The 26,970-nt window shown below is 42.2% G+C and overlaps 1 protein-coding gene across 11 annotated transcripts in view; it reads right to left on the bottom strand.

Annotated features, from left to right (window-relative positions):
• Nucleotides 1-26,970, bottom strand: part of hmcn1 (hemicentin 1) — a 50,707-nt gene that overhangs the window by 21,836 nt on the left and 1,901 nt on the right. For 2 of the 11 annotated variants that reach the window (XM_088393293.1, XM_088393292.1), the window contains exons 1-32: nt 19,230-19,737; nt 13,886-13,956; nt 13,268-13,426; nt 13,081-13,203; nt 12,504-12,675; nt 12,267-12,373; nt 10,341-10,461; nt 9,675-9,938; nt 9,450-9,594; nt 9,253-9,374; nt 8,724-8,993; nt 7,543-7,684; nt 7,339-7,466; nt 7,148-7,261; nt 6,925-7,083; nt 6,149-6,340; nt 5,982-6,077; nt 4,801-4,928; nt 4,589-4,733; nt 4,179-4,291; nt 3,419-3,578; nt 2,982-3,147; nt 2,715-2,842; nt 2,390-2,641; nt 2,158-2,253; nt 1,903-2,097; nt 1,701-1,831; nt 1,402-1,549; nt 1,070-1,196; nt 843-997; nt 455-733; nt 1-282 (exon numbers count right to left, since the gene is read on the bottom strand). In XM_088393293.1, coding sequence (XP_088249419.1) covers nt 1-282; nt 455-733; nt 843-997; nt 1,070-1,196; nt 1,402-1,549; nt 1,701-1,831; nt 1,903-2,097; nt 2,158-2,253; nt 2,390-2,641; nt 2,715-2,842; nt 2,982-3,147; nt 3,419-3,578; nt 4,179-4,291; nt 4,589-4,733; nt 4,801-4,928; nt 5,982-6,077; nt 6,149-6,340; nt 6,925-7,083; nt 7,148-7,261; nt 7,339-7,466; nt 7,543-7,684; nt 8,724-8,993; nt 9,253-9,374; nt 9,450-9,594; nt 9,675-9,938; nt 10,341-10,461; nt 12,267-12,373; nt 12,504-12,675; nt 13,081-13,203; nt 13,268-13,426; nt 13,886-13,956; nt 19,230-19,485 — 5,146 coding nt within the window. In that variant the 5' untranslated portion in view covers nt 19,486-19,737. Of the gene's footprint in view, nt 283-454; nt 734-842; nt 998-1,069; nt 1,197-1,401; nt 1,550-1,700; nt 1,832-1,902; nt 2,098-2,157; nt 2,254-2,389; nt 2,642-2,714; nt 2,843-2,981; nt 3,148-3,418; nt 3,579-4,178; nt 4,292-4,588; nt 4,734-4,800; nt 4,929-5,981; nt 6,078-6,148; nt 6,341-6,924; nt 7,084-7,147; nt 7,262-7,338; nt 7,467-7,542; nt 7,685-8,723; nt 8,994-9,252; nt 9,375-9,449; nt 9,595-9,674; nt 9,939-10,340; nt 10,462-12,266; nt 12,374-12,503; nt 12,676-13,080; nt 13,204-13,267; nt 13,427-13,885; nt 13,957-14,397; nt 14,418-19,229; nt 19,738-20,349; nt 20,427-21,257; nt 21,503-26,131; nt 26,845-26,970 lie in introns of those variants that run through there. The other 9 variants (XM_088393285.1, XM_088393284.1, XM_088393286.1 and 6 more) reach the window with 9 other exon arrangements.

The raw sequence follows: 26,970 nt of genomic DNA on the forward strand, positions 1-26,970 counted from the left end.
CCAAAACTATGACGTCATACGTGACTTCCGTCTCCCCGGCGATGCTCGTTGCCACGCAAACGTAGCGTCCCGAGTCCGACACCGTGGCTGACAGGATTTCTATTTTCCTCCCTTGGTCGAGGACTCGGACATTGTCTCCATGCTGGACTGGAACTCCGTCTCTCAGCCAGGTAAGGGAAGGGGGAGGGTAGCCACCAGCGTCACACTCCAAGATGAGAGGCGTACTGAGGACCACCTTTCTTTCAGATGATCCACTCTGTCCCCCTGCTATGGAAGGAGGCACTGCGGGTGGAGGACGAAAAATGAGAGACTACAGAAAACAACTCAGATGACCTGATATTATATTTCCACTTCAGCCTCACCAAACCAAAGTGTAAAATGACTTTAAATCTCACTCAAAATAGGCTTAGTCAACAGTTGAAGTAACTCAGCATAAGAAATATTGATATCTTACAGTAGACATCAAGCTCAAAGCTCTTTTCAGCAGTCCCGGCCACGTTGGTCACCTTGCAGGTGTACCGGCCGGCATCTGATGCCTGCGCCCGAGGGATCTTCAGGTAACGACCCTGCTCCACGTACTGCGACTGGCGGCTCGACAGGACGGCCTCTCCTTTTCGGTACCAGGTGACGACGGGGAGTGGGACTCCCCGCGCTTCGCACTCAAGCGTAACTACTGTGTCCAGCAGGGCGCTAACTTCTGTTGTTTGGTTACCGCCTCGGATAGATGGGGGAACTTGGAACACACAAAATGACATTTGACTTTTTAGTGTCTCATTCCTCTGCTGTTGAGTAACATTCCTGAAATGTTGTCCTGCCATCTGATAAAAAGAGATTGCCTTTACCATACACTTTGAGATTGAAGTCCTTGGACTGTTTCCCAGCCGTGTTCATGACACTACATTGATACCTCGCCTGGTCTCCAAGACGGGCACTCTTAATTCTTAAAACTTGACCATGGTCGAGGACCTCCAAGTTTGGATCCCCAAGAAAAACAACCCTGGAAACATGACAGAGAATAAGTGAAAGGGACTGATTGAAGAAGGACTTTCTAATATTCTTGGGTACTAACTTTCTGTCCTTGTACCACTGGATTGTGGGAAAGGGCACGCCTTTCACCTTGCACTCCAATCTGATCTCTTGTTTGAGAGTGCCAGACAGATCTTGAGGAGAGTCGGACCCTGCAATGCTGGGCGGGACTGTGGCACAGAGGGAATGTGGTTAATGAATCAGCCGTTCCTCCCATCGTGTATAATAAATCCTGTCCGGGACAATCACATGGACTGACACCTTCGGATGGACAACCATTTATAAGAACACAAAGTTGAAGTAGGTGGAGTGAGACAAAAACTCCACACAGGAATTCACAAGGCAAGATTTCTTCTCCTTTCTCTTTGGACTCACCCAATACATTGAGAAAGAAGTCTTTTTCTGTGCTGCCAGCAATGTTGATGGCTTTACAGGTGTAGCTGCCCGCTTCTGCTGTGGCAGCCTTCAGTAGTTTTAGGATTTTCCCCTTATCCACAATCTGGATACTGTTACTGGCTTCTACCTATTAAACAACATTAGGATGATTCAAAAAAGACATTTTCCAACATCTCAGACCATACTGATGGAATGCTCATAAAAGTCTGTTTCCAGTAAAAACCAAGACATACTCTTGAAATATAACAGATGAGTTTGTTCAGGTTGAGTTAACTTACGAGAATTCCATCTTTGTACCAAGTGATAACTGGGGTGGGGCTTCCTGTTATATCACAAACCAAACTGGTGGGCTGGCTCTGAACGACAGAAAGGTTTCCTGAAGCGTCACTGTCTCGAAATGTTGGGGGAACTGAAAAGCAATTGATTTGATTACAATAGGAGAGATGCAGTTTTAGTAGTATAGTGAACATGAATCGTCACCATTGACTTTGAGCTGGTACTTCTTCTCTGTCGAGCCGGCATCATTAGCAGCAGTGCAGACATACTCTCCGTCGTCCAGCGGTGATAAAGATGCGAGAATCAATAGAGTGCCATCCTCCAGGATAGACACGCCGGGCTCGTTGCCGGTCAGCTCCTGGCCGTTACGTAGCCATCGAATCACTGGCTTGGGAAGGCCTGCGGCAACAAAAAAAATATTTAGCAAAACGGATGATCAGTAAATGATGAGTGATGTACCTTTGGCTGGGCAGGGGAAGGCAATTTGTTGGTTTGCAACTCTCTCCTGTAAGGGGCTATTGAATGGGGGCTCCAAGATATCAACCACAGGGGGAACTGAAAATACAAAAGAATGAATCAGTGAGCGACCCTTACGACATGAGCAGAGTGTGAGATGGCCTTGAAAATGGAATTACCAAACAATAATGAATACAGTTTGAAAAGCAACATCCTCAGAATATTTGAAAGCAACCTTGGATTAGTAGTTGAATTTGAGCTTCATCGCTGCCTGCAATGTTGACTGCTGTACACGTGTAAGTTCCTTCATCGTCCAGGCCCACTGGGTCCAAAGTGAGAGTGCCATCAGGTGACATAGGATATGTCCGGCCATCTTTTGTCCAGGAAAGGGCGGGCTTCGGGACACCTTGGGCTATGCACAGAAGCTCCACAAGATGACCCATCTGGACTTTCATGACCTTGGGACCCGCCTGGATACTCGGGGGCACTGATGGGGAGAGGTTCACGATATAATATGCTTTATTTGCTCGTACTGTAGTTGAATGTTCATGCAAACTTACCCAGAACACTCAATTCTATGGATTGAGTTAGGTTGCCAGCAATGTTGGAGGCAAGACATACATAGAGGCCACTGTCTGACAATTTGGTCTCGAAGATTTTCAGTGACCCTGAGGAGAGCTGATGGTGCCTGGAAGAAACACATAGAATAAATATGAAAAGCTAGTGCAGTTGAATGGCAGTGACAATTCATAGTTTCTATCCTAGTCTGTCCCAATAGACACAGAGGTTTGGGACTGTTGAAATATTTTCCAAAATGAGTGTTTGACCTCGGGGAGTAAGGAGAGATGAGCTGCCTCTCCTTGGCCCAGCTAATGGAGGGTGGAGGGACACTCTGGACTTCACAGGGTAAAATTGCATCCTTGCCCTCAATCACCGACATCCTTGTTGGGTCAGAGGAGCCTCTGGCACCAGCAGCATTGGACCTCGGGCGAACTGGAAATGCAAAGGATAAATGGGAAAAGGTTTCAAGAAATCAAATAATGCTAATTCTCACAATTGGTTCTTCATCCCTTTTTTTAAAAATGTAAAAAAACTCTCCAGAGATGTACACGCATTGAAAAAAAAAAGAAAAAAATCTGTGATTCTATAGTTACATATATAGCTCACAAGAGCCATTCCAAGAAGACATTTAAAAAAATGATTTAAAACATATCATTGTGGGGTTTCCCAAAATGTAAGAAATCTCATTTTGCATATGCATTACCATAAACGGTAAGCTGAACTTTTCTTGAGGTGTGACCAGCAGCATTGGCAGCTGTGCAGAGGAACTCTCCCGTCTCATTTCCAGAGGGTGAGGCAATGAGCAAGCTGCCGTCAGAGTCCAAGGAGAAGGCTGGACCACCCAAGTTAATAAGCTCCCCGCCCTTCAAAACAGATCGCAAAGGGTGAATGGAAGCGGCAAAACACAAAGCATTATATGTTATTAGTAGTTAGGCAGTAGCATCTAACCCAACGCATAAAAGCAAAGGTCATTGTGGCGCCGACTGTACGAGCCAGTTCACACAGGTAGTTTAATGGCGCAAACACATGGAGGACAAACATGTGGCCTCACACAGACACGCACGGAATATTGAAATTCCAGAGTCCATTTACAATGTAACTTGATTTCCAGGCATGTGACACTAAACAACCCCTGGAATTCTTCAATCGTGGCTTGAGATATTCAACACACACAATATCCAAAAGCATATGAGTGTAACCTAGACAAAGCTCATCACATATAACAAGGAAATGGTATTACTCCCTAAGAGGTGTGCCTGCGTGACATGTGATTCCAATTGGGAAATGATGTGTCATAAAATGCTTCTGCTTGTGGATTCATGTTTTGGAAATGATTTCATGTGACTGAGTGTGTACACAGCCCAGCAAAGTCATATTAGAATTCATACTGGATGTATTCCTTTGCCTTATTTTGTTGAGCACAACTCTAACTTGAATATGTCATAATAACATGATCTACAGACCTTGGACCAGGTGATCTGAGGCGTCGGTATCCCACTGGCACGGCAGGGCAGAGCGATGGGCGTCCCCTCGATAGTGCTGAAGACTTGAGGGCCATGCTGAATGGATGGAATCACTAAAAGCCAAGACAAAGTTGGAAAGTCATTGCAAAAATGTGGTGGATGAACTATTTGAACATTACCGGGTTGTCTTGCATCTCAGAAGCATCTGGAGAATGTCTTTCCTTCACTCAAGACATACTATTGGCCAAGCTAATGCATTTTCCTGTTCTCTTCAGCTTGTTGCTATGCCATAAAGGCAACCTGTTTTATTTTTCTACACTCACAGGCCAACCAACATAAATGAGCCTCAAAACAATGCAATATAGAAAATACATATTTGTGTCGTTGTTTTTTTTATCTTGTCTATCTACCGTGGACGTTGACAGTGGTGGTGTGGTTGGTGGCCCCAACGAGGCTCTCAGCCAAGCAAGTGTAGTCGCCGGCATCGTTGAGCTGAACTCGCTCAATGTGCAGACTGCCATCCCTCCGCATGCTCACGTACTCATCTGAAGTCACCTGAAAAACGGCATCTTAAATTAAACTTCTGTTGAACTTCTATTTATCGAGGTTATGTTGTACTCACAAAGCCGTAGTTATGGAGCCATTGTCTCTCAGGCAGGGGATTGCCAGCCAATAGAACGCAGGGTAAAGTCACCTGCTGGTCCTTGATCACACTGATCACACTTGGGCTCATTGCAATGACAGGCGGCGCTGCAGATGACATTCATACGTTAAAGCCCTTGCTCATAAAAAATGTTTATTCCGTTCATTAGTGAAGCATTTTGGCACGCATCACATGGTGAGACCAACACCTCTAAAAACCATCAACGATTAGTTGCTGTAAACACAATGCAATATAAACATGTGCATTTTCCACATCTACTTTGGACACTCACCCTTTGTTTGTAATCATACGTAGTTGCAAGGAACACTTTGTGAACTGGCTAGAATTACCGAGATTTCGGGATAAATTAGTCACAAAATCTGATCTTCATTTTAGTCACAACAATAGATAAACAGTTTTCTAATCAAATGTTCCATACTTTTGCCAAACACAACCTTTAAAAATCACAGTGCATTTTTTTGGACAAAGCACAGTTTGTGAACTTTTGGCTTTAATGAGCAGTCCGGGCTCCTTTGGGAGCAATGACCTCAACCAAACGTTCTTGCAGTTGCACATCAAACATTTGCAATTGTCAGGAGGAATTTTGTACCATACCGCTTTAGAAAACTATTTCGCTTCAGTTTACTCACACATCACAACACATCGTTTACATGACATAGTTTACAACACGCTTGATCTATTTGGAGATTGTATATGATCACATTAACAGCAATGATGTCATCTGTGAAATTTAGATATACAAAAGGGTGTGGACAGAAGATGAGTCCTTGGCAATACAACCCCCCCCACACACAGATTGTGGCCACTGATGTCCAATCATTTTGGTAAAAAAAAAGAAAAGAAAAAACTCGGATGCTCAGGTTTTCTTATGCCTGTGTTTGTGTTTATACGTGTGAATGTACTTTTTGACCTGTGACCTACATATAGAATGTTTTCACACAGCCAAACGGAAACACTTGTTAACAAGGTACATGTGTTGGAGCACTAATGAAGTAGCGCATGAAAGCGACACATGAACAATTGTGGCATTCATTTTGTTGGTGTTCTTTTTGATTATAGTCATTATTCTCCGGAAACAATGAATGACATAAAACAAAAGTTACAGTATGAACATATTTCATATTGAATCTCGGACTTACCCAGTCCTGTCACAGTGATGCTGGCTTGGCTTTGGATCTTGCCAAAATGGTTTGATGCCTCGCAGACATATTCGGCCTCATCCTCAACCCACAGGTCTGACAAAGACAAAGAAACCGTATGTAAACCCAAAATAATATTTTTCTCAATAAGTAAATGTGACACTCACTAGCGATATGAAGACCTCTCTTGTCTTGAGTAATGATGCTATGTCCACGGTACTTATTGAAAAGGGGCAAAGCGTCCAGTCTCCTCCAGGTGACTTGAGGAGCTGGATAGCCTTGGGCTTGACACGCCAGTGTCACGTCGGAACCGATGTCCGCCGCCGTGTTTAATGGCTCCTGGGTGAACTTTGGTGCATCTGCAATAAAGTTGAAGAAGACAGAGGTCATTCAATGTCAGCCGCCCATAATGTAAAGATTGAAGCCACATGAAAGAGCGACTGATGCGTCACTTCTATGCCCTTATTTTTGTATTTGTGTGCAAAATATCCAAGTCAATTATCTTCCTCTGAAAGCTTACAGTGAACCACACAGCGAATTAAAATCATTATGTGTCCTTGATCTAACCAAATGTCTCATTGACTGCCAGGACAAAAAGACCTTTGTTTTATGCACCCACCCAGAAGTTGTGGGTGCTTCACTAACATGTCACACATTGCTAGCTGTCCCGACACCGTTTCCTCTGTCTGTCTGTCTGAGAACAAACCAAATGTTGTCTTTGATAACATTTGTCTAGCCCAGTCGGTTACCGTGAAGTCATCCAAATAATATCAAATAAGTGGAGCTTTTATTTTGAAAGTTGTGTTTGGTATCAAGACTGAGATTGTTGAAGAAAGACATTTACCGTTCTGGAAATATCAACAATAAAGTGGGCTAGTTGCAAGATCTGCATTCCTATTATTGTGATTTTATGACTTGACAAAAGAAATAATGCAGTACATACCTCCCACGTCAAGAGCAACCTTTCCCGTCGAAGTACCGGCAGTGTTGGTAGCCACACAGGTGTAGTCTCCGGCGTCAACTTCCTTAGTATTCTTGATGGTCATTGTACCTGCCAGTGCATCGATGTCTAGCGAAGATGTCGATTGCAATTGGAAGTCACCTGGACAGCAAGCCATTCATTAGCTTTACACTTTATAAATAATAAATGTGCTCTTTGTTGTTACCTTTGTACCACCAGATCTCCGGCCGAGGGATTCCAGATGCAGAACATGCCATCACGGTGGTTTCTCCGATACCACTGAGAATCTCATTAACAGCCACCGTCACCACAGGAGATTCTGCGGGTATGGTTCATGTTTTTATTGTAAACATCTCATACGTGTTTATTCAGAAAAACTCTGTGTGCATTAATCACCGATGTAAGCGAGGATAGAAACAGAGGAATCAGTTCCCGCTTGGTTGCTGGCCAAGCAGCCGTAGACGCCTTCATCCATCTTCTCCATGTTTCTTATTGATAGTGTGCCATCCCCAGTCATTCTGTGTCTGAAAAAAATATATTTATAGTTTAATAGAGCTCTAATAAAATACCAGGGCTTTTCAAAAGACTATTGAAGCAAACCTGCTTGATGCCATGATAAACATGCCGTTGTGCGTCCAGGCCAGGAGAGGTGGAGGGTAGCCGCTGGCCGAGCATTTGATCTTCACTTCTTCTCCTGATGTAAAGGTCTGGTTGCGAGGCGCCACTGAGACACGAGGCGTTTCTAAAAGAAAAATGAAATTCTGGATTTATAAAGCATACGAGTCCAAAAAGAGTTAGTCTGTTTCTAGTTCAGGCACTCATGAATTGAATCAAACTGGAACTCAACTAATAATCTTCCACAACCGGACCTGCTCAAAACTGTGCAATCTTCAGAGATGAGCCAATTGATTCATGCCGTGAGCGTCATCCCTTTAAGGGTGTGCTCCACTCTAGCTGCCAAATTCAGTCATTGAACATTGTTTGTAGAAACGTCAGCGTGGGAAACTGTGCTTCCAATTCCAGTGTGCATCAAAGATGTCAAAATGTCTTTTTTTTTTTTTTTTTCTTGAAGACAAACTAGGATCCAAACTGCAATAACATTCTGTCTGTGTGCACTTCAAGTATGTTTTGTCAACTTAATGTGAACCTACTGTCACATCAACTATATTCTGTCAGAGTGTTGTGGGTCATCAGACGTGCCCCTCTTCAAAGCCAGGCAAATGACTAGGATAGCAAAGACCAAGGCGTAATTACAACCCCCCAGGGCTTGCTAACAGCTGTTTGACAGAGTGAGTGGGAAGGAGATCAAGCACGCACACAAAATAGGTCACGACGGATGGATGGATCCATCCATCCATCCATCCACTGTAGAAGGAGGAATTTCGGTCATTGGATATGGCCTGGGAATTAACTTCTAACAAAGTAAACACGGTCGAGAGTCAGATTGTTTCTCTTTCTTGTTCTTTCTCGGCCTCCTGAGTCTGGGATTATCTGCTACTGGCAGATCTAATGGCTGTGCTGCATTAACATTTCCTGGCACGCACTGAGGTGCCACTGATCCTTTTCTATCATTAGTGCTACAAGCATTCTTGAAATGTGAAGAGCAGAACTCTCTAGGAATGTAAACTCCTGACTTTGGAGCCACCAAGGGAAGCATCAATCTTTCTCGTGTCTAATAAAGCATCAGCGTGAATTGTAGTGAGCCAAAGAGGGAAGTAGGGCAGGTGTCTCCATTTTGACAAAACCGAAAAAAGACATGGCTGTAGAAAGAACCTCGTTACCTTGCACAATGAGGTTGACCCGCTTTGCTGTCATCCCTCCTTCATTTACAGCGATACACTCATACCAGCCCGAGTGATGGGGCGTGACGGAAGATACTTGAAGTGAAAGGTTAGTCAAGACGCGTATCCGAGGGTCCAGACGGGCATCGAGACCCTCTCTCAACCAAGTCAGGTTGAAGCTGACTGTGCTGGCAACGTGGCAGGTGAGGACAGCTTGGGATCCGGGAGAACTTGTCACATTGCCTTCAACTGTGATGGCAGGAGGTGGCTCTGCAGAAGGACCAGGAGTTCATATGATCAAGTAGGAAACAAAAAGATGTTCTTGCAACATATATACGAATTATATTTACAGAATTATCTTGTATAATTAATTAAAATATGTTAAGGGTAACATTTTTCAAAAACACAACTGCACTGGGTTGTTGGGACTGAATACTGAAGTACTACTCCGCACCTTTCGGATATATACTCATTCATTCATTCATTCATTGACTGACTATAAAACTAAGAAATGAAAGTATGTGCTTACCCGATACATCCAGAAAGGTGCGAGCTCGTCCTGTTCCGGCGCTGTTGATAGCGATGCACTCATAGTAGCCTTCATCCTTTGAAGTTACCACTTGTATTTCCCATGAGCCTGTGTCAGACTCCCTGGAATTCAATTCTAATTTAATTCTAATTCAATTCTACAACGTCAAATTCCTTTTTGGCCTTTTCAGTTACTACCTGAATAGCTGATCCACCCCAAGTCGTCTTCCGTCACTGCTGAAGCGAAGAGTGAAGGGAATTAGACTTTCCACTTGACATGTAACAGTCCCTTTTTGGAGATAATAACCATGGGTAATGGCGGGCATCAGCACTTTGGGGGCATCTAAGAAGAAACATCAGAAAGAAAAGTCAGTTGTTGATGATGCCAATTTATGAAGAGCCCAGCATGGCTGCATCACCCACCTGGTATAATACTTGAGAAGGACACACTGGAGACTCTCTGGAAAACAAAACCATCCCGGTCATATCCCGTCACCCGCAGAAAGAACGCTTCATCGGGTGGAATAAAATCGGTGATGTTCCAGAGGCTGTATGGCTGGCGTTCAGGGTAGTAGCGGATGGGCAGAGTTTTAATAACTTTGCCCGTAATCGCCAAGAGCTCAAGCCTATCGGGCCGAGCAGGTGGAGAGAGTCCAGTTATGTTCAGCAGGATGTGGGTGGGAATACCTGCAAAAGTTCCAAAACTTGTGAGATGGTGGCACAAAATTGAAAATAATAAGTTAAAGTTAAAGTCCCAATGATCATCGTCACACACACATCTGGGTGTGGTGAAATTTGTCCTCTGCATTTAACCCATCCCCATGTGATTTTAATCCATCCCCTGGGGGAGAGGGGAGCAGTGAGCAGCAGCGGTGCCGCGCTCGGGAATCATTTGGTGATCTAACCCCCCATTTCCAACCCTTAATGCTGAGTGCCAAGCAGGGAGGCAATGGGTCCCATTTTTATAGTCTTTGGTATGACCCGGCCGGGGTTTGAACCCACAACCTTCCAGTCTCAGGGCGGACACTCTACTACTAGGCCACTGAGCTTAATACATGAAAGACTAAAGAAATATTTGCTCTCACGAACCTTGAACTGGACGACTCAACGTCTTTTTGAAATCCATTGTGGGCTTTCGGGAGAACCCGGCTCGGAAGTCTATGCTGCTGAGCCCGGAGATACGAACTGAGTGTCTTCCTTCGCTAGAAGTCTGCAATTAAAAGAGAGGATGGGACAAATATTATTTGTTGTTCCTTTGACTGACAACCAAAGCTGTACCGTGACGTGCAGAAGGTATAACCGAAACTAAGATTGATCAGCACTTCAACCTATCATTACAAATCCTCACACTAAGCATTTTAACAGTTGTTAGCGATGCCTTCATGATAACAAAACAGATTGGCAGTCTTCTGTGTGCCTGCAAGTGTAGACAAGCCAAAATGATTTAAGTGTGTGACATTCAAACATCTGATCTTATAAAACCTCACCAATTTGAAAATGACCCAATCGGTCTGACATTCATACTTTAATCAGACACACACAAGCACTATAATCAAAAGCGTCGCTCATAAAGTGTTTGATGTCTTGCCCACATGGAGGCCAAGTCATTACTACCAAAGTATAGCTTAGGGAAAACACCTTGGAGGTGTCACAATCTGTCAGAAGAATTTGCCCAACATGAAAGAGAGCACAACACATGCAAGATGATGAAAGTCCATCTCCAATGAATGCTAGTCCACCAAGTAGCTTCTACTTCTGGGCTAAGAGAACATCTGCTACAAATGATGAAATCTGCCATTTGAACAAAACGGCAAATATTCAAACCAAGCGCTACAAGCTGCAGTTTTGGAAGATAAAAAATAATACTAATCATCATATGAATGATTTCAGAGAGACATTCTACATGAAAGACAGCTGCTTAAGGACACGGCAACAACTGGGTGACACACTTTTCTCCATTGCGCTGTAAAATGTTTGATTAAAAGCAGATTAAAAAGGATCCAAGTCAAGTCCACTGTCACAGACTATTCGGATGATTGAAACTCAGCATGGCAGCAGAGTGAAATCCCCATGAAGTATGTTTCCACACTTCTTTTGAATGTCCTGAGAAACATATGGGAAAGACCTATTTTTAGTCTCGCTGTGGAGGAGTCGAATTTGGAAAACAGCTCCATTGTCAGCACCCTGGACAAGAAAGCATGGTGGGCTTATTCTTTATTATTACTGGAGGGGGATCAATGGGAATACAAGAAAGATACAGTAAGTGATCAAGTATGACAGAAGCCTTTGGATGAAAGAAATCAATGTGATTGTGTTTCCAAGATTGGACTCCTAGTGGATTACACATTTCTGTGGACACAGTAGTGCTGGAACAGAAAAGTTGAGCACAATAAATTGTCCAAAAAAAAAAAATCTTGGTCCGCTAAAGCGGTAAGATTTAGGAGCAACAGCAAGAGCTCGTTATTTATGAATTCATTGGCGTGGCTGGGTGTTCCAAATCCTTTTGTAAAACATTGAACTTGAAGAAAATGTTTGACTGGAGAACTTGAGTCATTTGGGACCAATCTTGAGTGATGCCACAGTCGTTCGGTTCGTACGTTTCCTGATAAATCAAGAGAGCGCTGACATCATGAAGCGTCACAGCAGAGACTGCACGGCTTCCTCCACAAATCATTCAGGTAAAAATGCTTGTCATGTCCCAACATCTGCACTTTAGCGTCCCGTTTGGCATTACTTTGACGGAAGTGAATTATGCAAGTGTGGTGCGATATGATGTCTGCACAAAAAAAAGAAAAGAAAAATGTCTGTGTTTCAGCGTATTGCCTCCATCTCTATCGACCTGGACTGTTTGCAGAGAACATGCATGTCAAATGGATTTATTATCACTGAACACAATGATATATTATTGCAGTAATTCAATTTAAGAACCTCTCTCAGATATGATTTGTGACCTCATCAGAAAGTTGCAGAATTGTTTAGTGCTGGGATTCAACATTTCCAGACTGTATTTTCTACCTTGATAACCCACAAGCCGGTCTGCGGGTCCTTGATGTTGACAACTTTGGCAGAGTTGGGAATGTGCAACAGCTCAGTCAGACCGTCACTCTTGCCCACCATCCTTCCTGAAATGAACATGGGGCAATGATTCAGCTTTTCCACCATCACACAAATTCATTTTACTCAGGTACTCAGGTTAAATAGTACTACAGTATTGCAGTAAATTATTTTAGGAGATCATAACAGTTATCCTACCCTGAGGGTTTATAATTTGGATGTCTGGATTGGGGCCACTGAGGGAAACAGTGACTTCCTTGAGACTGGGGTCAAAGGGGATCCGCCAGGTGTTGCTGACCCCATTGGAGTGATCGGTTGACAACAGGTGGACCTTGGAGGACTGCACAGCTTCTTCCACCCATTTCAAAACCTGTCACATAAAAAAAAAAAAAAAAAGACACTGTTACTGATGATGATTAATATCCATCTGCAATCTTTCTGTCCATCATCCATTGGCTGAATTTCGAAAGAACCATTCATCAATTATGTCCAATTTTAGTAAGAGTCCAAAAGCCATTTTGAACGCATTAAAATAATTTGTAAAGATTGACACTAACTACATGTCTAATAATTTATGAACTGACAGCATTGCAGTTCTGCTGCTTTTTAAATTCTGTAGCTCGACCATGACGGACTGCTTTTAGCACTGTAGCCAAGGCACGTGTTTGTGAATCCAAATATTTTACTCGTGACTCAGACAATTTGAAACTTGGACTTCAAAGTTGAGAGGAGTACAGAAATGCACTCCTGAATTTCTTTTTAGTAGCACCCTTACCTCATTGACCTGTTTCTTGTCTAGATGAAAAACCTGTCCAGAGCTGGTGGAAGCAATTTCCTCATATGCCTTGTAGCCAATGTGAGTCCTGTCATCGCAATCCCCCGTCAACACAAACACCACCTGCAGCCACACCGCAGAAAAGGCTCAGCAAATATTGATTGTGAAGAATATCAGCCGGCCAGACCTGGGACTGTTTCTGCTGAATGAGTTGAAGGACGTCGTAGGTGAGCTTGTAATCTTTGGAGCGGGCATCTGTGAAGACGTAAATGAAGGACCCGGGCAGTGAGATCTCCAGGGCAATTTTGATAGCGCCGATGCTCATCTCTGGACAGTCACCGCCACCCTGCCAATGAAAACAATTGCAAAAGTGTGCAGGGATGATAAACCAAAAACAACGGTATCCACCTAAATGTGGGTAACCCTTGACCTATGTGAAGCACAACACTGCCTCAAGACATTCTAACTGACTAATCACGTTTCAAATTGTTGCAGAGCTCAAATCTTGCGGAGCGTGCAGCCGGTCGTCACGTAACCGAGTGATAAGAAACAAAGCGAGTCGATTAGAAAAGCATGTGATTGCCCTTCTTGCTCATTATTCTTTGCTCATATCTGTGTCTGGCTGCCTGCTGAGGTCAAAGAGAAACATCCTCTCTCTGCAGGATTCCAAGGCATGAGACGGACAGACAGACAGACAGACTACTTTTGGACTTTGACATGGACATTTTGTTTTCTGCACATTGAAGAAATGTCTCAGCATGACATCAGTTCAAAGGTCTTTAAAGTTGATGCCTGCTCAACTCACCTGAACATACAGCTCCCTCAGCTCATACTGGAATTTCTTTGGATCTGTTGTGATTGTTACGGGTCCGATTTCTGCAAAGAAATATGGAAAATCAATCACACAGCTCAGTGAAAGTCACTCCATCTGAACATTTGTGACGATTTTCAGGGCCTTAACTCGATATACAGGTTGTTTGTGTTTGTAGATGAAAAACAATGAAATGATCTGAAGTTAATTATGATCCTCATCATCAACCTTTGTGGCTAATATTTAACAAATCAAATGAATGACCTTTTCATGACGCACGCCATGTGTGCATGACGACATACCGCAAAGGAGGAACCTGACTACAATCCTGGCTGGAGCCAAAAGGAAAGGACAGAAGGAAACGAAAAAGAACACATAATTGGCATGAACAAAGCGAAATGAATGAACTCAGAGTGAAAGAATGCTGGTAAAATTGTTAAGAGCGACGGAAAAGGAAAAAATGAGCAGCATAGATCAGACAAACAGATACATATAAAGATGTGCACCTCTTCCTTTTGCCTGACTTTACTGGTCATGCCAAGTTGACGTCAGTCATCAAAGCTTCAGGTACTCTTACAGCATCCTTCTGCAATGCTGCCAATGCAGCCCACATCTGCACATCACGTGCAAAATTAAAAACACTCCAATGGTCAGCTAACGAGGCAGAGCAAAATGTCCACTCGGGATCTCATTCCGACAAGCAGCCGGACGGAGTGGCCATCGGATTCAGTGGGGTGTGACTTTCTGCTTCCTTACAACATCAACGGCACACATTATTTTGTCAAGTGATAAAGTATGAAGATCATTTGGGGAAAATAAATCTTCTTTAAGTAAGCTATATGGCACAGCAGGCCAAGCCAACTGAAAACAGCAATATAAAACGTTTTTAAAGATAGAAAGGAGTTTTACACTTAGTATTATGATTTGGTCTTTGTTGTTCTGGAACTAAATGCGCACAAAAGAGTTCAACAAACAAAACAAAAAAACCCACAGTAACCTCTGAGATTGAACACTTTCAGTGCTGCTTGTCAATTGCCGGCAGTCAGGGTCTTTTTTTTTCTTTTCGCCCACACACTCGTATGTTCAGTTCTCAACAAGTAGCTGTTACAGCACTTAAAAGGGAGCAGATGCTATAAAGCCCTGCTGAGCACTGTCATTCTGCTAACTCAGGAGAAAATGTGCCAGTACAAGAGTGGCTGTCAGTGACCATCAGCTATAGGGTGGAATTCATTCCATCACTGGCTCGCTGGCTCACTCGCTCGGTCCCACTGTGAGAACACATGTGGAACTGCACACTGTTTAGCATGCATTAGTGAGCATGTCGTGTAAAATGTGCACATGTTCACGACTAGTATTTCACTTTGCGGATTCTTAAGTTTTCATCAGAGCCATCTATCAAACAGTAAAATCCCTAGATGTCGGAGTAAAAGAAAATTTCAACCCCACCTTGCCTTGGCTCTGATGCCTTCTTGTATTTTCCAGACCTACAGCACATCCTTAATCATCAAGTTAGGACTTTTTCCTTGGGGGACCAAATCAGAAAATACTGATAAAGATTCTTTATATGGGTGGGGAAAAAAATCCAGTCAAAATTGGAAAATACCCAAAATTATATTTTCGGGTCTGGCATATTTTATTCAGTGCCCCTAGGGCTCCGCCCCTCGCTCCGTCATTGCAGCAAAGTTAGTATAATTTTTCATCCCCTGTTGACCCATGTTTCCACAGCTGACCCTTGACCTTAATGGCTGTTCAAGCATGCACTTGAACTCCACAATCCGGGTATGGCCCACACATCTGGATCACATTATCACCATCAACTTTTATTTGTCCAAACTCATGCGTACGCAGGGGAAATTGCATTCAATTAACAAGCCTTCCAATTTTAATCAATATCAAAATGGATGGATAAATCATTCTGACGTGACTTTAATGACTGTTCTAACCATAAAAGGTTTGATGAGGCAATAACTACGCCGCTCTGATGAATTCCAGATGAACCTTCTTGGAGACAAGCAAATATAGATTTCTCCCTTGGCTCGCTCCGAAAATGAATATGAATTTGGTAGTATTAAGCTTTGCGGAAATCGAAGGTGCACATGAGCAAATACATAATCCAGGAAGAGCAATGTCCAACAAGCCAGAAAAAAAGTTCTGAGAAAGTTCATGACCCCGGCTGGGTCTTTGTGATAGTGTTGTTCCTTTCTCAGCACAACTCTATGAACTTTTCCAACCAAAGTTTAAAGACCTAAAAAGTGACAGCTTAATAAAGCGCCAGTGTTGCTCGCTTATCAAACGGCTTAAGGCTTCTCACCGAAAGGTCACAATGAGCGTCTGTGACTAAGCCTCAGCACCGTTTTATGAATCATTTGATTCGCTTAATTGCCCAAATTGCTTCGTTTAAGTTGAGGCTCTACACTAAGTGGCAACATGTCTGCAAATCTCCTGACTGAGCACTTTGTAACGAGCGCATTCAGCACTGACTATACGGCACAAAGTCTCTTGTTTGTTTTCAAAAGCAAAGCGTCATTATAAAACTGACAAAGAAAGCCAAGATGCAGCAGATTAGCAAAGTAGACCACACACACTGATACTTATTAAGAGATTTCCAGTCTGTGCTCCAGAGCTTACTAAAGCAACTCTTGGCTTTGCCTGACTGTGATGCAAAAAAAAAAGGACATTCATGAAATGGTGTTATCCTTTCCTGTTGCCCCCATGATGAAAATCGCTTCGGGTGGTCAGTCGTGACAAATAGACACATGGGAAGAGTTAGACGGCGCTCAGATCAACACGTCTGGCCCCAAGGCACAACATACCTCAAACAAATCAATTAACGCGGTCATTGGTTAGAGGTCACTGGAATTCTGACATCTAACCAAACGTCGCAAAACAGTTTAGGCTATTCGCTTACGGTTAACACAACACAACGCTTCATGTTGATTGTTCAATTTCCTCGCTGCAGTTTCACACACATTGGGCTCCATTTTTGTAGCTTGATTGTCAAGCAGATTTGCCAATTTGGAAGATCTGACAGAGCTTCGTGGTCTGGCACAGCAGAAGAAGTCTCGGTGAGAAACAGAAATATTTCATTCATAAATATGTCAACAATGGGGATCTAATTCTACATTTTGTTTTTAAGTCGGTCAGCTGTGACAACTTGCAGCCCACCCTCTAATAGAATTGCTGACATCGGGTCAATTTGACATATATTAAAGGTACACCTGAATATTTTCAGTCTATAGCATAAATAAAGAAATTACCCTAATTGTTTCATCTTTACTTCTCTGACTTCATCACAACTTTTTTTTCTTACTTAATCAGAATAGGATAGACATTCCCGTAAACCTCGGGTATGTTCCCTTCCAAAATAAGAGGGAGATAACCCTTGAGCCGGTGCTAATTACAAAGCTAGATGGAGTAGAAGGCACTTTGGGAAAGGCTGTAAGCCAATTGAAATCTACTGTAGCAGGTTAAAAGACTCACACACTGTTCTCCTCCAGCTCCTTGACTATCTTCTGGCATTCCTGTCTAATGGCATCATTATTATTAACTGGGTCCAGCTCCTTGTAATCTAAACGGCTGCTCTAAAATGAACAACACAAAGGGGATGGATGGATGGATGGTGGACAATGAAGAGCAACAAAGAGATGAGTGCCTTTGAGCTTTCAGCTAAACCATCATTTCATCGTTCCAAACTTGCACAGTCCTCTAACTAAAGAGAGCCAGTCGGTCAAGTCAGGTCAGGGCAGAACCAATCTCCAGAATGCACCCAAAGAAAAAGTGCCAAATGGCCGAATCTGAACTCTAGCGTTCGTTTTCAAGAGATTTCATTTTGCTTTCTCACTCTGCAGGATGGAAAGGTCAGGGGATTTGGGGGGTTTCCTGGCTAAACCAAATATCCACGCATCCTCTTGACACTCGCTTGACACACACACATATACACACACAGCAAAGCACACAACACAGGGCGAGTGAAACAAACACACTGTTGGATGTTTACCCTCTCTCTGATTTAAATGGAGCCAAGTCAAACAGGAGGGCCGCTTGTATCATACTGGGTCAGCATTGCAATCCAAAAGACACACTTTCTAATCATAAAAAAGATTCTTTGGGAAAGTCAAATTCAAATATACGGCCAAGGAAGAACAACAGACACTGGGGAAGAACGTTTGGGGAAATGTTCTGCTACTTTGGCTGCGCTCCTCATCCTCCACTTCCCCCAAGGTTTTGGAGAACACATTCGCATATCCTCGTAAAAGTTTTGGGAAAGAAAAAGATGTCATATGGCGGCGGGCGGGCGGGCGGGCGTGCGTGCGGACAAACGCCCAGACAACAATAGAGCTTTTGTCTGATCAAACAGTTGCTCAGCATTAAGCCTTAATACGCGACACTTGCCTCCCTCCTTTTATTATCTACTAATGATCTGACATTTTTGCCTTTCCCCAGGGCCACCAAATAATCAATTCATCATTTGTGTACACTGTGCATAGTTTCTTCCGGAAGATTATTATTCTAGGCAACACAACCGCTTGCTTAAATAAATGATTGCAAAAATGCGCTTCAATCAAATGTGTGTCATGCGGAAATTTTGTGGTGGAAAACAAACATCTGGAATAGGAATTCTATAGACTATCTCCTGGCTTACTGTTAAATGCATTAAACTAAAGTCTTGAAGCCAACATTTGATTTGATAGGAGACTATTGAAGATTTGATAAGAACAGTGTTCCATTAATAAAATAATTGAGAGGAACTTGGTTGGTTTGTCTTGAGGCAAAATGCAGTGACCTACTTTGCCGCAATCAAATCGAAACTCTTTTGCAGTTTGAGGAGCAGAAACAACTCCGCCCGGGACCGATTGGCTGAAGATCCAAAGCCACTTTCAAGCAATGGTCCAGACTACACTGTCAGACATTTTTCACTTCAACTTCTTATATCCAGATTGTCGCAGTAAACATAAACTCTTGTGATGCAGAAAACCTTCAGAATGTTTTGAAATTTCCACATATTAATAGTCGCAATGCGCTATCGTCCAATAATTAGCCTTATGGGGTATATTTGTTAACTGAGAGACATCCAATATATAATACAGCCCTATTTTTCTGACAGCTCAATTTTCTCATTACTTGTCTTCATGAGCAAGCACAGTGCACTAAAGCTGGCACAGTGTGAATGATGAACATCTGTGTAGACACCAAAGCTCATCTGGAGACTAGAGGTGTGAGCAACACAGGCTTGGGTGGATCGTGAGCAAACTATTAAATTTCTCACTTTCCCCTCTTTCCCAAATAATAAAGCAGCAGCCTTTAAATGCAAGATGAAGATGAACTTCATTTGTCAGACCTGGATCATGGAAGGGGACCAAAGCAAAATTGTAGAGCGGTCGAGTTGGTCTACTCAAGGATGTCTCCAGAATCTTGGACGCCCCCTCTATGACTTGGACTAGGTCGTCGTACATGGAGCCGGTCACGTCAAACACGAATGCGAGGGTGGATGCTCCCTCCGGGATGTCCTCTTCTGCGGCTTCGTTGCCCGTGTCCTGCCCGTATGAGAGCGCCACTGAAAGCGCAAAAAAGAACCACCCGAATCGGGTTCCCATTTCAAATCCTAAAATATCGCCTCTTAGAAAAAAATGTCAGTCTTGGTAGCAGGGCGCAGACATCGAGCGTTTAAGAAGACCCCAAAAAGATTGGCCAAATCAAAGTATTGCGCATTGAGGCAGCTTTGGTGCGCGTCCGTGCCTCCTCTTTTTACGCAGCGACCTGCGGGCTTCTTCCTCGCTCCAAGTCGCTCTTGTGTAGTGAGCAAAGTGTGCGGGGTCAGTGGTCTTTGCTGAACTCTTAAAGACCACCTCTCAGCTGAGCCTCCAAGACGCACACGAGCTCGAGAAGAACAAGCAGCAGCGCTCTGATTGGACGCGCTGCTGCTTTTTTGGATCAAGCTTGTGGAGGGGATCGCTGTGTGCACTCTTCTTAAACACGCATGCACACGATCATCACATGATCTGTAGTGATGTCTACTTTGCGATCTGATAATATCCAACTGTCAACACCACAATCAAAACGATTTAATATCGACTGCGGCACATTAATTTTGCATATGTATAAAACACGAGCACTGGCTTTTGCATGTCACAACTTTTGGCATTCAAAAAAGGAACTACTGCATATCAGAGTTTTTTTTTAAAGCACAGATCTGGCGCCATCTAGTGATCGCAAACTGAAACACAGGTGGGCTTACTGCCAGAGCCAAAACGGTTTTGAATTCGTTTTTATGTTCATGGTTTGTTTTTATATGGTTTATAAATTATATAATTATAATGATTCAACAAAATAACAGGGGATAATATTGTGAATAAAATGCAAATATTGATATGTTGCCCTAAATTTTTTATAATTGTTTTCATACAGCAAATAATATGGCCAACACAAGAATAAAGACTCATCAGTCCTCAGTGTCTTACCTTCATCCTTTAAAGTCCAGTGAATGAGCTCAGGCTCCAAACTCCTTCATGTGCTTTCATTGCTGTCCTTGCTTGACCTGCAAAAAAGGAGGAGAAATGCACATGTAATCATATTCTACAAATAATTATGATATAAAAAATTATTTTGTGAATATTTAAAGCCTATTCTTACGTCACACCTTGTCTTAAAATCACCAAAACTGCACAGCATTGTTAACTGATGACTGCAGCCATAATGACTGTTTATAGACGCTAGAGGGCGCAATTACCGTATTTTACAGGTATGTATCTCAAATAACATCAAGTCAAAACAACTCAAATTTGGAACTTTGTGCTGGAAAACCTTGGAAAAAGATTCACAAAACACAGTTTTACAATGAATCTGAGTATGATTAGGGTCTTTTTTGTGTTGCTCCTGCTTTACTACTTTGTTGCTTTTTAGGAGGAAAGCCAACAGCAGCAGAGGTCGCATAAATTTCCTCGCTGAAAGCAAGCTGGAAATGTCCATGGAAAGATTCAAATGGGAATCCAAAGCTCACTGACCAAAACGTTCAGACATTTTGCATGGCAAACAAATAAGGAAGGACAGGAAAAGGCAGAGTGAAACTTCACCTTGTTAAATGTGCCTTTCAGGATGTGATTGCATAAGAGATTTCTTAACATCAATAAGTCACATCACTTTCTCAACAAGAGCCAGAGGTACATCGAGTTCCCACCGAGCTTATACAAGACATATCACCAGATTTCACTTGCATGCTGAAAGATGAGCTTGATAGCCACCGTCTAAGAAAACATGAGTAATCTCAGAGAAATGTAGGTTGATCAAATAGTGTGGATCTGCGTTCCTGAAAATTGACTCAGAAAAAAAAGATGAAATGAATGAGGTTAACTGTTTTGGAGAATATTACTTGAAGAACATTTCGGAGGTCAAAGGTCACTGGCCTAGTTCCTTCCAAAGTTACAAAAATGTTTGCTCAAAGTACGGACACAATCATGCATCGAAATGAAAAAAAGGCTTCGATTCTTGGGTGCGGTGATACTAACATTCACCTCAATGAGTACAGCATGCAGCAGACTCACTGGTCCTACGTGACTCAAACAGCGGCCTGTTTGTGAGCCAGAGAACATGTGTGACATGTCATCCCTCCAGCTCCAGTTAGCAAGCACAACACCTGCCCTGCCCTGGAGCTTGGAGCCTGGCCCACATGATTAATCCCTGGAGTCATTTCCTCTTATCACTGGAAAGTTTGTCTTTTGTTATGAACACAACTAACTCATATGATGCACGCCACCAGCATGTCCTTGCTATTCTACCGTTTGACCCTTGGCTGCCACTCTTGCTTATGTCTCTATCAGTCTCTTTTCAATGTTAACGAGGGATTATTTTGAATATCAGATGAGAATAACACAATCTGTTGTGTTGTGTTGCACCTGTCTGGCTCAGTTTACCAGACACACAAATACAATTAGGGGAGTGTTGCTTAAAGAGACTCTAAATAACTAAATGGAAAACAAAAAACTTTTGCAACTTCCTCAAAGATGGGGTTTCATTCGCCAAGTTAAGGGCTGGGTCACGATTTGTTTGTACCAACCCAGAACACGGTGTGTTGCCAAAACAGTAAAGCAGTGTGGGTGCTGCGGGTGTGCCGGGTTTACGGAAATGTGTCAAGGTGACAGATCGAACGAGGGAGAAGAGCATGCACAAAGCCTTTCAATGGCCACCCACTGATTCTTCATTTACATTTGTCATACTTTTGTTTATAGTCATCCACTGCCTCAACCTGTCTGCCAAGTGGGTGGGTGGCATGGTTCACAGTTTTATTATTATTATTATTAAATAGTATATATTATTGCTACTATTAAATAATTTCATCCTTCTCTTCCTCACTGCCATTTTTTGCCACTGTTTTCTTTACCACCAAATTCAGCATCCATATTTTGCCAAGCGTGACTTATTGCAACCTGAGGGAAATCAAAAGCAGACTTCACCCATCCGTCACACTTTGCGGGCATGTTTGCACTGGTATGTCATTAGCACGATATCCTTTGTGAATAGAACGTTGACGGTGCAAATGAAATGCTATCTGCGGCTGCGGTTTATTCTTTGTCAATTTGATCCTCAGTGGTTGGCTCCTTTGCTTCAATTGAATTTACACTATGTTATCTGATGTCATTCTGTCTGGCACGTGGTTCTACGGAAGTGATCTCGTGTGTGTTTAATGGATTTTCTGTCCAAATCAAGTTTGAAGTGCTCATTGGGTGAAGAAGACTCAGCAGTAATAACAGCAACCACTAGTGATGTGGCAGAAATGATGACAAGCTTGTGGAACAGATGTTGGGATGATGGGGATTTGAGTGGAAGACTAGCACGTCATGGAGAATAGGGAAAAGGAGAGTGGGTGGACATGCATTACGCAACAATCTCAGTCGTCTTCTCCGAGCGAGCCTTTTATGTTAAGCCACGAAGCAGCAGATGCACAATCCTATTCAACGCACTGGAAACATGCAAGAACATCCCAAGACGACCCACACGTTGGAAATCGTTCCTACGCAAAGTATATCATGACTGTCAACCGGAATGAATTGACAAATGAAGAGTGGAGTTACCATCCATCCATTAACCAAAACCGCTTATCCTCACCAAGCATATATATGAAGCACACTGTGGATTAGTCAAAGCACTAAAGGTTCGAATGGGTGTGGCATTATAGAGATATAGCACTTAGTATAGTAGAATGTATATTTTTAAATGATACAATTTTGTATGTTGTTTTTCTATTTTATGCGACACTAGAGCAAAGACGATCTCACTCCAAAGTAAATAGGAAGGTAAATGCCTCCAGATCTATGCAGTTGCTGGCATAACAAAAGTACTTGCAGGAAAGAGAAGGTCACGGTCCCAAAAATAGCATGAAAACAAGATGATCATGTTTACATATTCCACATGATAAGCATTCAAACATTGCTTGAGGACAGAAAAGTCATGTTTTTGGCTGCGTCATGTTAAATGTGTGGCTTTGCATCACGGGTCTTGAATCGTAAATAATTTGTCAGTAAGCATGAAATGAAATGCAAATGGCTGTAAAAACTTAATGGGGTTTTTGAGCTACCAAAGTCCAGCCAACAATCATTCATTCGCATTCCAGTCTGCAGCCTAAATACTGCAAAGAACTGTTGCTTAGAAACACAAATAAATAAATGGCTGTTGTACTTTTAATCCCATAAAATATTTCAAGTTAAATTCGGGTTGACCTGCATTATTCACATTTGCTATACAAGAACCTACTGAGGAGGTCTGCGTTGCAACATCAGGAGCATTTTTGCTCTCTGAAGGTCGTCTGGAATTTGAGTCAAACAATTATTAACAATAATTGCCCTCATATAAATGGAAGGTGGACTTTGGCTACTGCTTCCACATTTTCAGTGTCACAAAGCTTGTCGTCTTTGGCAGTTCATAACATTTCTGCACACATTCCAAGGTTAACTTAATAATGTAAGGATTTCATTTGGGTATCTCAAGCAGGGATGCAAAATCCTTTTTTTTAAATACAGTCAAAATTGAAATCAATTTTGCTAGGCCGCAAATTACTGTTCAAAACAAAACTCTTCACAGCCATGGAAAAATATACGGAAAAGTATCACACACTCCAGAAGAGCCCCACTTTTGATAGTTTAAGGATTAGAGCCGTTTTGCAAACTCTGCATTTCCAGGCTCCATGAGCATGACACGCTTTTTGGGTTCATGTTAGATGATGCAGGACAGCACTTTTGTTTGTTATTTTTGATCTTCTGTTTTGTCGGCTTGCTCATGCAGAACAGAGGCTCTTTATGCTGGAACATTTTTTCAATTTGGGAGTATTGCCGCACCAAGCGACTAAATCCCACAGGCACGTACGTACGTGTCTGCTACGTGCGTGCGTGCGTGCATGCCTGTGGAGCATGAACATGGCCTATATGACATATTAAAGGTGGCATCATAAAAGGACAAAGCATATGATATTCAAAGAATCAGGCCGATATGACAGAATAAACACAAATTGAACTTTTGTTCTATACGCATGGTCACTATACGACAAAGACAAAGGAACTGTCGGGAACTGTATGTTCTCTTTCTCAAAGCAAAACCCCTGAGCAATGTGTGATGAATCGACAACTGTTTCTGCATTGAAGAAAGCGCAGCATTGTTATTTGGATTTTCTAATGAATAATTCAGCTCCACAGATGGTGTGCTGTAAACATCTTCAGTGACAAATTGCGGTTATTTCCATGTGACGATCACCATTGATGAAATTTGCTTATCTGTGGTCTGGTTATTTATATCGTATCATTTTTCCACAACTCGGGATTACATTACAGATTCCCAAGCAAGCAGGTTGCATAACAAGGAAAAGACAAATAAGAGTTGATAGCTGATTAAAATTACAGAGAGAGCCATGATGACTTGTGTTTTGGAAACGAGAGCATCCAAGGCAAGGAACGAGACGACGAGACTGATTCTCTCAAGTTTTCCAAAGATTGAGAATGTTGAAAAAAACCTATTGGTGAATTGATCTAAATCTTCTGGCTCGAGCTGTCAATTGATTAGGTGAGCACCTAAATTTGACATCTTGCGTTTGCATTTATGTCCATGTGGCACCTTGAAGTAAAACTTGAACAGAGTTGCTCTCTGTGAGGCTGACCATTTATTTCCATTTCCACCAAATATGGTTTGAGTGTGTCTGCGCAATTGCATATTTATTATTTCTACAATGATTCATTTCCAGCAGCAGTAAAACAGGAAGGGCCATTTTAAAAATAAGGGATGACAAATGTACTCAAGTATGAAGGGCCTTTTCTGTTTTTACATTAGACATATGCGTTCTTTTAAAAATCTTGTGACTTTCTCGTGACTCTTGAACACTCCTTTGTTCTCACAATAGTGTATGATAATTTATATAGAACAGTGAAAGAGAAAAAGGTGGGAAAATGCTTGAGTTTGCAGGCAGTTGAAAAGAAGCTACAGCAAAATTGGTTGTGATTGTAATGGCTTATTACTGTTAAACTACTCAGACATGAAAATAAATATTTCCTCGGAGAAACCATCCGCAGTGGGTGTATTGCCACATTTTTGTTCTGTCGTGGTGGGCGCCATGATTTTCCACACTGCAAAATAGCTTACCACCTACACAATGTTTGACAATGATGTCATTATAATATTCCCCGCAAGAGAAGAGGAATTTATTAATTCACTGGTTACAATAACATGTAATGTTATGAGAAAAAAATATTATTTTTATGGTGGAGCTACAGACTGCCATGCAAACAACTGGCCTCAGAGGGAAAACAATATCAGTTCAATTTGCTTTTCTTTTTTTTAAATGTTCATCTAAAAAAATAACAATTCAATACTACTAGGGAAAAAAGTATTGTTGTCCCAAGCAAAAATAAGAGTTGGCCTCACTATTCAAACACATTGGAGGGCAGCGCAGGTCAGTCAATCATGAGGTCAACTTAATCAATTTCGCAGCCTATCGGAAAATTGATTACCACATTCACGTGGCACGCATTCAGTTTTTTTTTTTTTACATGGTTCATCTCTTTGCTGAATAGTGGGGAAGCTCCAAATGGTTAAGAGCATTTAGAGAAACATTAAACTGAAAGGCCAACCTATCTGTTTTCCTTAATTAGAGGAACCTTTTCAGAACATCTTTAATGTTTAATACATATCCAATATTCTATTTGCTTCCAAGCTTATACACACGGACAGCAGTACTAGCCACATGTTACTGCTGGGCCCAGTTACCTGAAATATTCATAGCTTTCTTGTAGGAGCAGATTTTTGCAGCCTCACTGAACAAATCTTTGGAGAAGCGGTGGAGGGCAGAGGGGGACAGGCACGCTGCCAGAGTCTACAACACCACAGAGCAAAATAAAACATTTCAAAGCAGAGGGCAGTCTCAGATGTACACAAATGACACGCACTTTGGATTTATGACCATTTCAAATTTACAACATCGAGAAGCACTGCACCTTTTGGCCAATCTTGTTCTAGCATGGAGTTATTCTTGTAGCTATTTTACGTATAGACTACACATAAATGAAAGTTTCCAACCAGACCAACTCATCTTTGCATAAGAATTAATTTGTATTAGAGTGAGTCGTTCATTTTAATCTTATTAGTGATGCATGAACTTAAGACTGTTTAGTGGGGGTAATAGGATGTTCCTTCACAATGACGTTTGTGCACTTGTGTGCAGCTTGGGGCGTTCCTTCAAACATCAGCCTCAAGGTTGCTGCAATGGCGCTTCGTCACAAGTAGTAGAAGTGACAAAGGGAAAGTCATTTCAGTACAGTAGATTAAAGCAGCCAAGTGCGCTTATTAGTGAATAATAGAACTGCACTCTGGCATGAATTGCATTTTTTTTTTTTTTTATAGTGGGTAAAAAAAAAAAAGATAACTATCTTTTAAAGCAAAATGTGTTCTGCTGCTGATAAGTGAACGTTTGCTTTTGCTGCTGATAAGGGAAAGTTTCTTTTTACATTTTATATCGTTGATTACGTGCAATACGTGTAACGTTATCTCAGTCTTGGCAAGAGAAGACGTGTTTTCACCTGGTGGCGTTGCAAGATTACCTGGCTGTA

Source organism: Syngnathus floridae, chromosome 13, assembly GCF_059516105.1.
Source record: "Syngnathus floridae isolate MCC-2025c chromosome 13, RoL_Sflo_1.0, whole genome shotgun sequence".
In the NCBI taxonomy this organism is placed as follows: Eukaryota; Metazoa; Chordata; class Actinopteri; order Syngnathiformes; family Syngnathidae; genus Syngnathus; species Syngnathus floridae.